Source organism: Hylobates moloch, unplaced genomic scaffold, assembly GCF_009828535.3.
Source record: "Hylobates moloch isolate HMO894 unplaced genomic scaffold, HMol_V3 SCAFFOLD_22, whole genome shotgun sequence".
NCBI classification, from domain to species: Eukaryota; Metazoa; Chordata; class Mammalia; order Primates; family Hylobatidae; genus Hylobates; species Hylobates moloch.
In genome coordinates, this window is record NW_026652297.1 from 1,635,130 (window position 1) to 1,648,759 (window position 13,630).

The following is a 13,630-nucleotide window of genomic DNA, read 5'->3' on the forward strand; positions in this document are numbered from 1 at the left end:
TCTTGCTCTGTTGCCAGGCTGGAGTGGAGTGCAATGGTGCGATCTCAGGTCACTGCAACCTCCGCCTCCAAGGTTCAAGAGATTCTCCTGCCTCAGCCTCCCGAGTAGCTGGGACTATAGGCACGTGCCGCCATACCTAGATAATTTTTGTATTTTTAGTAGAGATGGGGTTTCACCATGTTGGCCAGGATGGTCTCAATCTCCTGACCTCGTGATCTGCTCACCTTGGCCTCCCAGAGTGCTGGGATTACAGGTGTGAGCCACCATGCCTGGCCTGCTATGCATTCTTAATGGAAGCAAAACCATGCTAATGGGAGTAAAAATGGGGGCGAAGGAAGGGCAAAAAGTAATCATTTTATGTATAAAGCACAGATATATACATTACATACATACAGATATACAATAATCTGTAGTATTAAATTTTCACAGGAGGAAACTAGGAGGAAAATGCCTAAAAAGACTGTTTAGGGGAGTAATAATGAAGAGAGTAAGAAATACTGGAATATAATTAAAATCCTAGCCTCAGCCGGGCATGGTGGCTCATGCCTGTAATCCCAGAACTTTGGGAAGTGGAGGCGGGCAGATCACCTGAGGTCACGAGTTCAAGACCAGCCTGGCTAACGTGGTGAATCCCCATTTCTACTAAAAATACAAAAATTAGCCTGGCGTGGTGGCACACACCTGTAATCCCAGCTACTCAGGAGGCTGAGGCAGGAGAATCTCTTGAACCCAGGAGGTGGAGTTTGCAGGGAGCCAAGATCACACCACTGCACTCCAGCCTGGGCAACAAAAGCAAAACTCGGTCTCAAAAAACAAAACAAACAAAACCTAGCATCTTACCAAACATCCATCACCAAATGAGATTTGTCAAAAGATCCATATGTAGGACGGCAAACTAGGAAAATACAGCAATGCGCCCAATAGCATGGCATGACTGCATGAATTAAGGTATGCAATGTGGTTAAACCAACCAACCTGCTTTTAACAAAGGGAGTTTTTATCTTGGACGATGGGTATAAGCACCCAACTTCCTAAAAGCTTACAAGCAGATGAAGCTAAGGTTGACTAATATAAAAAGAATGCAGTTTAATCAGTAGCAAAAACACCTAAAATCTCAAGCAACTGAGGATCTTGGTTCTACAGATTAAGAAGAGTGAGATTTATGTTTGGTCCATTATTTGCAGTTTATATATCCCAGTTTTTGTAATCTATTTTCATAGTTATAAACCAACAATATAAATCACATGTTGCCAATTCCTGACTCTAGGAATAGGGATTTAAAACCTCTTGAATAATTATAACCCCACCAATTAAACGTAAATTCCCACAGCATCTCTAGCTGTCCTGTTTTATTCTTTATGGACCATAAAAAATTACCATTATTAAAACTTAAAGTAGCTGGGTGCGGTGGCTCACGCCTGTAATCCCAGCACTTTGGGAGGCCAAGGCGGGTGGATCACGAGGTCAAGAGATTGAGACCACCCTGGCCAACGTGGTGAAACCCTGTCTCTAACTAAAAATACAAAAACAAACAAACAAAAACAAAGATAAAATTATCAGGCTGGGCACAGTGGGCTCAGTGGCTCATATCTGTAACCCCAGCACTTTAAGAGGCTGAGGTGGGAGGATTATTTGAGCCCAGGAGTTTGAGACCAGCCTGCACAACATGGCAAAACCCTGTCTCTACAGAAAAAATATAAAAACTTAGCTGGGCATGGTGGTATGTGCCTGTAGTCCCAGCTACTAGGAAGGCTGAGGTGGAGAATTGATTGGGCCTGGGAGGTCAAAACTACAGTGAGCCATGATGATGTTGCTGCACTACAGCCTGGATGACAGGGCAAAACACTGTCTTAAAAAAAAAAAAAAAAAAAGTTGCGTTGAGTTTCATGTAAAGTGACACTTTGCCATAGAATTACTTTATATTACAAACTAGATTTCTTAAATAGCAATGAAAATAGTATGTCACCTAACAAAGAGTAATTTTTTTTTTTTTTTTTGAGAAAGGTCTGGCTGTGTCACCCAGGCTGGAGCGAGGTGGTGCGATCTTAGCTCATTACAACCTCCGCCTCCTGGGCTCAAGCTATCCTCCTACCTCAGTCTCCCGAGTAGCAGGGACTACAAGTGCACACCAGTATGCCTGGCTAATTTTTATATTGTCAGTAGAGATGGGGTTTCACTCTGTTGCCTAGGCTGGTCTCCAACTCATGAGCTCAAGTGATCTGCCTGCCTTGGCTTCTCAATGTGTGGGGAATATAGGCATGAGCCATCCCACTGGCTACAAAAATTTAAAAAATACTTAGGCCGGGTGCGGTGGCTCACACCTATAATGCCAGCACTCTGGGAGGCCAAGGTGGGTAGATCACCTGAGGTCAGGAGTTCGAGACCAGCCTGGCCAACATGGTGAAACCCCGTTTCTACTAAAATACAAAAAATTAGCTGGGCGTGGTGGCATGCGTCTGTAATCCCAGCTAATTGGAAGGCTAAGGCAGGCGTATTGCTTGAACCCAGGAGACGGAGGTTGCAGTGAGCCGAGATCCCGCCATTGCACTCCAGCCTGGGCAACAAGAGCAAAACTCTGTCTTGAAAAAAAAAAGGCCGGTACGGTGGCTCATGCCTGTAATCCCAGGACTTTGGGAGGCCAAGGTGGGTGGATCACGAGGTCAAGTGATTGAGACCATCCTGGCCAACATGATGAAACCCCGTCTCTACTAAAAATACAAAAATTAGCTAGCACATGCCTGTAGTCCCAGCTATTCAGAAGGCTGAGGCCGGAGAATTGCTTGAACTTGGGAAGCAGAGGTTGCAGTAAGCAGAGACTGTACCACTACACTACAGCCTGGTGACAGAGTGAGACTCCGTCTCAAAAAAAAAAAAAAAAAAAAATTTATATTACCCGTTACATGTTGAAAATGAACTGATATGATAGGTATGCTATTTGCATATGTTTAGAAAATGTCCTTCATCCAACTTTCACACTACATTTCAATATGCTTAAGGGACAACTTACTATATTTATACAGCCCTCAGATCTCATAATCTTACCCTTCACTGAGAGGGACTTAACAATCTCGATCCAGGCAAAAGAGAGAAAGGATGAAGAAAGAAAGAAGTGATAAAAGACAGAAAAGAGAAGTAAAGTGAAAGAAAGATAAAGTATGAAAGGTAGAAAAATGCCTGGATTTCTGAAAGTTAGTCCTATTCTCTCTAAGTAGGAATAGTGATCATCACTGGGCTGTCACAGGTTAATACAAAAATTGGAAAAGGCTCTCTAAAAAAGACTTTGTCCTTAGCTGTTAACACTAATAATAATAATAAAGGCCTGGCAGTAGTCACTTTTTAGAAGCAAGAAGGAAACAAGGATTTGGGTTGCTGGTCCAGAAGGTCTTCATTTGCATTTTTAGAAAAAGTATTCACTTATTATTTCTGTAATTAAAAATTACCAACCTGTATTGGTCAAATATATGGAAAAGAACTGTAAACAAGTGGTTTTAAGTAACATGCAAAAATGTACTAAACACATCATGTATTTTCAAAACCATAGGTATACTTCCTTATAAGTAAAGATAACTTGACTGTCATTCCTGGCTTTCTCACTATAATTTCATCCCTGTCACCAAAAAGGTGCAACGGATAAAAGGTAACAATAAAGAAATAACCATGGAGCCATCTAAAGTATTTTAGAGTCAGGCAACTGCAAATATCAGTACCTTTATTTTTTGGAGCAGGGAGCGGGGAGGGGTGAGAGGGCATGGCAGCAGGGAATAAGAGTCTCACCGTCACCCAGGCTGAAGTGCAGTGGTATGATCTCGGCTCACTGCAACCTGTGCTTCTCAGGCTCAAGCAATTCTCATTCCTCAGCCTCCTGAGTAGTTGGGACTTCAGGCGTGCACTACACCACCACGCCCAGCTAATTTTTGTATTTTTGGTAGAGATGGTGTTTCGTTATGTTGCCCAGGCTGCTCTTGAACTCCTGAGCTCAGGTGATCCACCCACCTCGGGCTTTTATTCTTAGCAGTAACATTTTTCTAACACTTGAAAATGATCTTCAATTGCTTTAACTAATTGTGTCTGTCAAGAATAGTCCAAAAACTCTTACTATTACAGAGTAGTACATAATGTTTCCAGTGAGAAGAATATTTTTTCATTCTGTTGGGGCTCATTTCTCCAGTAAAACAAGTTTCAGAAAAACCCGTCAAAAAAGGACTAAGTTCCTAGAGGTCATCTTGGAAAAACACACTCCAAATGGTCTCCTTTCCAAAAGAAATAATTAGGAGAATCGAATCTGGCAAAAGACTGAATGTCACTGAAAATAAACCATTAGGAAAAACCCTCAAAAATCAAGAGTCTCACAAAACAGCAAACGAGAAATAATAAATGTAAAACTATTAAATAAATTGAAATGACTATATGTCAGTCCTTTATTCTTTGGTTACTCATACTGTGTTAAAAGCCATAGTATCACGCCTATAATCCTAGCAATTTGGGAGGCCAAGGTGGGAGGACTGCTTTGAGCCCAGTAGTTTAAGACCAGTCCTAGGCAACATAAGCAGACCCCGTCTCTACCCCCAAAACAACAACAACAACAACAAGCCATAACACACACCAAATATTGAGATTATCTGTTGATGGCTACATAAAGAAAAATACCTCAGATGTACATCTCAATCTTTGTTATGACAGCATATAGTTTCTATGATTCTTAATAATTTATCCTGAACATAGTACTTTAAGTGCAGGCTTTGTAGTCAAACTGCCTAGGTTCAAATCTTAGCTCTACCAATTACTAGCTGTGTGTTCTCAGACATGATATTCTATATCTCAATTCCCTTTTCTGTAAAGTAGACATAAGTGCACCTATAAAGGGTTCTGAAAAAAGTAACTGATAAAATATGTAAAGCCCTTAGGAACAGAGTTTGTGATATTAAATGTGCAATAAATGTTAGCTACTGTCTGTTGTGCACTGTAGTTCTTGGATGTCATTTCAAAAATCCTTTAAAAACCTAAATAACATACATCCCAACATTTATTACACAATTCAGTTAACAACATTTGTATCTTCAAAGAATTCATTCTCTAAAATGCTACCCATTTAACATACTAAATGGAAATTAGTCACCAGATTTGTCAGAGACTGCTGTCACGAAATATTTTTTCTATTCTCTTTTATTATTTAAAAAAATCTGAATCCCAAGTCTGTTACATGTATTACCAACTCTTAGGTCAAAGTGTTTTTTTACGAATTCTAGATTAAACTGTTCACATACATTTAGTAAAAACAAAACAAACAAAAAATCCACCAAACCTTATTACTGAGCCTGACAATAAGCATTTCTATTAATGCCTTAAGATCCATTAGGAATTGTTTAAAATACATTACAGCTATGGTTTTTATCTTACCGATTTTTTTGGAATGGTCGACCCATATTCATAGCAGCAGCATTTGTTTTATAAGATCCTGGTGAATTAAAGCCATTCACAAAACTACCATTGGGAAAGGGAGCCTAGAAAAAAATGTATGTTTAAACAATATTAATGGTAAAGGTAAAATCTGGTGTGAGGGTCACAAGAACCTTAATGAGCTTATGAATTTATCTTTTACAAGTCAAAAATATCTTAAAATATGTTACTGATTTGCTTCTGCAATATTCACTTCAAGTACCACTGGATTTATGAACAATAATTCATAACTTAGTAAAGAATGCTCTGGTCTGACATTTCACAACACTAAAATGCACTTAAAATCACGCAAAACTTATCCAGTCTCTTCTTTCAATTCACTCAGCAAATTTTATGGAATAAAATTATGCGCTCTAATAGCTCACCTCTTAGTCATATGCATTTATTTGGTATGGAGAATTAGATATCCATATCACTGTTTAAAAGCCAAAAAGTGGCCGGGCATAGTGGCTTGTAATCCTAGCATTTTGGGAGGCCGAGGTGGGTGGACTGCCTGAGCACAGGAGTTCGAGACCAGCCTGGGCAACATGGCAAAACTCCATCTCTACGAAAAATACAAAAAATAAAATAAAAGCCAAAAAGTCATCAATGTCAACATAAATGAGCTCCCATTCCAACTGATTTCTTCAAATTTCAGCTCAAATTAAAAATATTATTATATTTTATTGTAAGGATCTCACTTACCAGTGGTGTTTCAAAGTAAGGTGTAGGATTTGGAGACCAAGACTGAGGCACAATACTATAGACCGAGTACTGTTGGTGAGGATTATATACAGGCTGCATAAAGACTGGGGAGGCATACTGTGCTTGAGTTTGAATGGGCTGACTATAGATACTAGAATCCATTAATCGATAACCATTCTTAGCAAAAAATGTATTGATGGCTTTTATCCTTGCCTAGAAGAGGAACACATTATAGCAACAAAGAATTAAGTGTCTATTTTTAAAAATACATTTAATTTACATTTTAACATATATTTTACATGACTATACTATTTCTGCCTACAGTAGAATCAGTACAGCAAAAGAAAAGAAAATGACAGCTTTAATTAATCAGTAATAAAAACGTTTTCATGGTATAAAAACCATAGTAAACAAGGTAAAACCCCCCTGCCACACACAAACACATGTCAAAATAACCAGGTGTGCTGGCTCACATCTGTAACCCGAGCACTTTCAGAAGTCAAGGGGGTAGGACTGCATGAGCCCAGGAGTTCGAGGCCACCCTGGGTACCACAGCGAGACCCATCCCTTACGAGGAAAAAAAAAAAGCTGGGCATGGTGGCGTGCAACCTGTAGTCCTAGCTGCTTGGGAGGCAGAGTGGGGAGGACTGCTTGAGCCAAGGAGTTCGAGGCTGCAGTGAGCTATGATTGCACCACCACACTCCAGCCTGGGCAACAGAGGGAGACCCTGTCTCTAAACAACAACAACAAGCAGAGTAAAAACCTCCCAAAAAACTAAGTCAAAATAGTAAATTGTAGCGCATCACAGGCAAGGGTACTAGTATCTCTAATACACGAATTGTAAAAACAGACATGAAAAGGCCCAACAATGCTATGAACAGCGTTCACAGAACAAAAAAAGGCAAACGGCTCTTAAACATATGAAACAGATGCTGAACTCACTCATAAAAGAAATGCAGGCATATGTAAAAATGCTCAAAATCACTAATCATCAAAGAAATGTAAGCTGAAATCACAAGATAGCATCTCACATCTATTAAAATGGGTGTAACAAAAAAAAAGTAACAGTAAGTGTTAGAGAAGATGTGGAGAAAAGGGAACTTTTGTACACTGTTGCTGGGAAGATAAATTAGTATAGCCATTATGGAAAATAGTATGGAGATTCCTCAAAAAGTTAAAAATAGGCCAGGCTCAGTGGCTCATGCCTGTAATCCCAGCACTTTGAGAGGCTGAGGCGGGCAAAGCACTTGAGGTCTGGAATTCCAGACCAGCCTGGCCAACATGGTGAAACCCCGTCTCTACCAAAAACACAAAAATCAGCTGGGCATGGTGGCACACGCCTGTAATCCCAGCTACTTGGGACGCTGAGATTGCGAGCTGAAATCGTGCCACTGCACTCCAGCCTGGGCAATAGAGCGAGACTCTGGGTCAAAAAAAGTTAAAAATAGAAGTACCGTATGATCCAACAATCCTACGTATATCCAAACGAAATGAAATTAGTATGCTGAAGGGTATCTGCACTACTGTCTGTGTTGCAGCATTACTTGTAGTGGCTAACATATGGAAACAACCCAGTGTCCACAGCAAATGAATCGATGGAGAAAACGTGGTGTACACACACACTGGAATACAATTCAGTTCTTTATTTTTTTTTTGAGACACAGTCTTGCTCTGTTGCCCAGGCTGGAGTGCAGTGGTGCAATCTTGGCTCACTGCAACCTCCGCCTCCTGGATCAAGCGATTTTCCTGCCTCAGCCTCCTGAGTAGCTGGGATTACAGGCGCCTACCACCACACCCGGCTGATTTTTGTATTATTTTAAGAGACGGAGTCTCACTCTGTGGCCCAGACTGGAGTGCAATGACACAATCTCGGCTCACTGCAACCTCCACCTCCTAGGTTCTAGCAATTCTCCTGCCTCAGCCTCCAGAGTAGCTGGGATTACAGGCGCATGCAGCCATGCCCAGCAAATTTTTTTGCATTGTTGGTAGAGATGGCGTTTCACCCTGTTGCCCAGGCTAGTCTGGAGCTCCTGAGCTCAGGCAATCCACCCGCCTCGGCCTCCCAAAGTGCTAGGATTACAGGCGTGAGCCACTGCGCCTGGCCTTGATTTTCATATTTTTACTAGAGATGGGGTTTCACCATGTTGGCCAGGCTGGTCTTGAACTCCTGACCTCAGGTGATCCGCCTGCCTCGGCCTCCCTTGGCCTCCCAAAGTGCTGGGATTACAGGCATGAGCCACAATGCCCAGACCCATTCAGTCTTAAAGAAGGAAATCCTGTCATTTGTGACAACCTGAATGAACCTAGAATACATTATGCTAAGTGAAATAGGGCAGGCACATAAAGACAAACACTGCATGATCTCACTTGTATTTGAAATCGAACAAGGTGGAACTCACAGAGACAGTATAATGGTGGTTACCATAAGCTAGGGATAGGGGGAGGGAGGGACTGGGGAAATGTTTCAGAGGGTATGAAGTTTCTGTTAGAAGAAATAAGTTCTGGAGAGCAGAGTGATGATAGTTAATAATAATGTATTATATAATTCAAAATTGCTGACTTTAAATGTTTGCAATACCAAAAAAGCACGTATACAATTTTACTTGCCAATTATAGAATAACTTAATAAAGCTGTGGGAAAAAAATATACCCACATGACTATTCACTAACTGTAAAAGGTGAGGAAACCTACGGGCCCCAGAAGCAACCCAAAAGTCCATCACCAGTTGAATACAACATGTACATCCAAACAACTGAGTATCACAAACGTAAAAAAGAACTGAAAAAATGCTCTGAACACCATTATGAAGTGACTTCCAGAATACACTATTAAGTCAAAAAAAAAAAAAAAAAAAACAATTAACAGGAGACAAGGCAGCCAGGCGCACTGGCTCGTGCCTGTAATCCTAGCACTTTGGGAGGCCAAGACGGGTGGATTACCTGAGGTCAGGAGTTGAGACCAACCTGGCCAACATAGTGAAATCCCATCTCTACTAAAAAAAAAAAATACAAAAAATTAGCCGGGCATGGTGGTGCACACCTGTAATCTCAGCTACTTGGGAGGTTGAAGCAGGAGAATTGCTTGAACCCAGGAAGTGGATTTTTTTTCCGAGATTTTCATATGGGAAAAAGGAGAAATAGACATGAGGCAGAAGAAAGGAAAACCATACAGACTGAATTTAAATGGTAAGCATCAGTACAAGCCTATATTTTTGTCTTAAAACATAAAAACTAAACAGCTCTGCCTAAAAAAGCTTAGAAACAATGACAAAACCAGTAGACACAAATACTACTTGTGTCTAGGCAGTGGTCCACAAAATACCATTTCCCCATAAAGTAGCCTAAGGATTTAAAAGAACTGGTTGACTCCAGGCCTTTGGCATGAAATGTGTAAGAGCCTGGAACATCTTGACAAACTGCACAGCAAGGTAACCAGTAAAGATTGCTACGGCTGGCCAGGCGGGGTGGCTCACGCCTGTAATCCCAGCACTTTGGGAGGTTGAAGCGGGCGAATCACGAGGTCAGATCAAGACCATCCTGGCCAACACGGTGAAATCATGTCTCTACTAAAAACACAAAAAATTAGCTGGGCATGGTGGTGCACCTGTAGTCCCAGCTACTCGGGAGGCTGAGGCAGGGGAATCACTTGAACCCAGGAGGCGGAAGTTGCAGTGAGCCGAGATCGTGCCACTGCACTCCAGTCTGGCAACAGAGCAAAACTCCATCTCATTAAAAAAAAAAAAAAAAAAAAAAAATTGCTGTGGCTGTGTAACAAAAGGTCTCAGGAGTCAATTCAAAGAGGCCAAAATCAACATGAACAGTAAATACCCCAAATATATTTAAATATTCAAAACCGAAAACTAGCAGTTAAAAATTGGCTAAAAAGCCGGGCGCGGTGGCTCACGCTTGTAATCCCAGCACTTTGGGAGGCCGAGGCGGGCGGATCACGAGGTCAGGAGATCGAGACCACAGTGAAACCCCGTCTCTACTAAAAATACAAAAAAAAAATTAGCCGGGCGTGGTGGCGGGCACCTGTAGTCCCAGCTACTCGGAGAGGCTGAGGCAGGAGAATGGCGTGAACCCGGGAGGCAGAGCTTGCAGTGAGCCGAGATTGCGCCACTGCACTCCAGCCTGGGTGACAGAGCGAGACTCCGTCTCAAAAAAAAAAAAAAAAAATTGGCTAAAAAATCAACACTTTTAAAAACTGGTAATAAAAGCCAGAATCAAGCATGTAACATGGATTTCACATAGAACCTGTAACTCAGAGTAATGAAGATGAGTATGAGTTTCTAATAAATGAAAAATAGAGAAATACCACAATTTTAGCAATCTCTAATGAATTAACAGACTAATGAGCATAGCAGCTAGCTTTTGTATCCTCCCTCTTGTCCCCAAAATCAAACCCAATTCTGATCATGCCTCTTGCTACCAATATGCATGAAATATGGGAGACAGATCACTATCTAGCTACTTTCCATGATAGCCATGTCTTTAAAAAACAGAAAAAGAAAAAAAGATCTAGCTACCAATTTGCATGAAAAACAGGAGAAAAGGGACAGAGAATCATGTTAAACTGCACTCAAGAATAAAGGTAGCAAAATCTATATTCCAAGAAACTCTGCAAGACAGATAATGATTATCTTACCCATAAACTTCCAAAAGAAAAAAATACAAAGTTATAGGAAAAAACTACAGATTTTTAATTTTTATTTTACTTTCTTTTTGGACACAGTCTCGCTCTGCCACCAAGGATGGGGTGCAGTGGTGTGATCTCGGCTCACTGCAACCTCCTCCTCCAAGGTTCAAGTGATTCTCGGGCCTCAGCCTCCCGAGTAGCTGGGACTACAGGCGTAAACCACAAAGCCTGGCTAAATATTTTTGTATTTTTAGTAGAGACAGGGTTTCACCATGTTGGCCATGCTGGTCTGGAACTCCTGGCCTCATGTGATCTGCCTGCCAAAGTGCTGGAATTACAGGAATGAGCCACAGTGCCCGGACCAGATTTTTAAAGAGGAAAAAAGAGAAAGAAAGAAGGGGAATCAGGAAAATATGAAAAGTGACTAGGTATTTGATAATGTTCAAGACACTGTTCATTTTTAAAAGTCTGATGATGATATTGTCATCATGTATTAAGAAAGAATCCCGGCTGGGTGCAGTGGCTCACGCCTGTAATCCCAAAACTTTGTGAGGCCAAGGCAGGCAGATCAACTGAGGTCAGGAGTTTGAGACCAGCCCGGCCAACACGGTGAAACCCCGTCTCTACTAAAAATACAAAAATTAGCCAGGTGTGGTGGTGGGTGCCTGTAATCCCAGCTACTCAGGAGGCTGAAGCAGGAAAATTGCTTGAACCCAGTGGGGCAGAGGCTGCAGTGAGCCGAGACCACACCACTTCACTCCAGCCTGGGCAAAAGAGCAAGACGCAGTCTCAAAAAAAGGGAAAGAATCCCTCTTGTTAGAGATACAAATTTTAATTTATTTATGGATGAAATCTGAAATTAAGGTTGAAATTTGCTTCAAGATGACTGGGATTGTGGAGAGAAATGAGTGGGAATATAGAGGAAACAAGAACGGCCATTTTCTACTAACTCTTAAAATTGGGTAACATAGAGTTTCAGTCTTATAAAAAGAGTTCTGGAGATAGATGGCAGTGATGGCTGCAAATCATTGTGAATGTATTTAATAGTACTAAACTGGACACTTAAGAGAGTTAAGATGGGGGGAAAAGATAAAACAAAAATAAGAAGAGTTAAGATGGTATATTTATGTCCATTTTGCCAAAATTTAAAAACTGGGAGCTGGGGCCAGGTGTGGTGGCTCACGCCTGTAATCCCAGCACTTTGGGAGGCCGAGGCGGGTGGATCACGAGGTCAGGAATTTAAGACCAACCTGTCCAAGAAGGTGAAACCCCGTCTCTACTAAAAATACAAAAATTAGCCAGGCGTGGTGGCAGGTGCCTGTAATCCCAGCTACTCGGGAGGCTGAGGCAGAGAACTGCTTGAACCTGGGAGGCAGAGGTTGCCATGTGCTGAGATTGCGCCATTGCACTCCAGCCTGGGCGACACAGCAAGACTCCATCTCAAAAAAAAAAAAAAAGAAAAAAAGTGGGGCATGGTGTGGAGCTGGGCCCAGTGCCTGACGCCTGTAATCACAACACTTTGGGAGGCCAACGTGGGAAGATCACTTGAGTCAGGAGTTTGAGACCAGCCTGGGAAGACAGCAAGACCCTGTCTCCACAAAAACAAACAAACAAACAAAATAATTAGCTACTCTGAAGGCAGAAGGATCCCTTGAGCCCAGGAGTTCAAGGTGGCAGTGTGCTATGATCACGCACACTGTACTCCAGCCTGCGCAACAGTGAGACCCTGTCTCTTTAAAAAATAAAATAAAATAAATAAAATTGGGGGAAAAAATTGGATAATGGGTAAACAGTAACTAATTATACCATTTTATCAATTTATATGCTTCAAATTCCTACATTAAGTTTAAAAAGGAAAAAAATGCTCTAACACTTGGTAAATTTATAAAGCAGACCATTTTATGCATTGTTTGTGGCTGCTTTTGCCCTACAAGTTGCTGCAACAGGAATTACATGGCCATCAACATCTATAATATTTACTGTTTGGCTCTTTAAAGAAAATGTTTGCTGACCCTTTTAATAAAGCCACAGGCTGAGTATGCCTTACCCAAAATGCTTGGTACCAGCTTTTTTTGTATTTAGGAATATTTGCATTGTACTTTCCAGTTGAGCATCCCAAATCCGAAAATCCAAAGGGCTCTAATGAGCATTCCCATCGAGCAGCATGTTAGTACTCAAAAACTTTTCGATTTTGGAGCAATTCAAATTTAGGATTTGGGATGCTCAAGTTATATAATATGAAGATGTAAGAAGGTTAGATTAGAAACCAAAGGCACACCAAGTTACTGGGAATATCAATGAAATAACACATGTGAAAGCATAAAATTACCACTTCAATCAATGTATGAAGTGGTACATGTATGAAGGATCATACATTTTATGATCCTTACGGCCATAGGCCAGGAACCCTCCTCCACTCCTAAAATTGCAACCAGTCAAACAATAAGAAATCAATTATGGCCAACCTTGACAAACTGATTTTAACAAGACCTAAAAAATAACTATGGCTATTGCTTTTACCTAAGCAATGTCATACATTATAGTACACTTTAATGTTAAAATGTCCCCTAAGGAACCAAAATCAAGTAAACAGCATTATTTTAAAAATACAGTCCACTAGGCCAGGTGTGGTGGCTCACGCCTCCAATCCCAGTACTTTGGGAGGCCGAGGCGGGAGGATCACAAGGTCAGGAATTCGAGACCAGCCTGGCCAACATAGTGAAACCCCGTCTCTACTAAAACTACAAAAATTAGCCAAGCATGGTGGCATGCGTCTGTAGTACCAGCTACTCGGGAAGCTGAGGCAGGAGAATCGCTTAAAACCCGGGAGGCAGAGGTTTTGGTGAGCCAAGA

At 41.3% G+C, this 13,630-nt stretch overlaps 1 protein-coding gene across 1 annotated transcript in view; it reads right to left on the reverse strand.

Moving 5' to 3' along the window:
• Positions 1-13,630, reverse strand: part of LARP4 (La ribonucleoprotein 4) — an 81,626-nt gene that overhangs the window by 18,832 nt on the left and 49,164 nt on the right. The window contains exons 9-10 of the mRNA XM_058433703.1: positions 6,142-6,354; positions 5,398-5,501 (exon numbers count right to left, since the gene is read on the reverse strand). Coding sequence (XP_058289686.1) covers positions 5,398-5,501; positions 6,142-6,354 — 317 coding nt within the window. The remainder of the gene's footprint in view (positions 1-5,397; positions 5,502-6,141; positions 6,355-13,630) is intronic.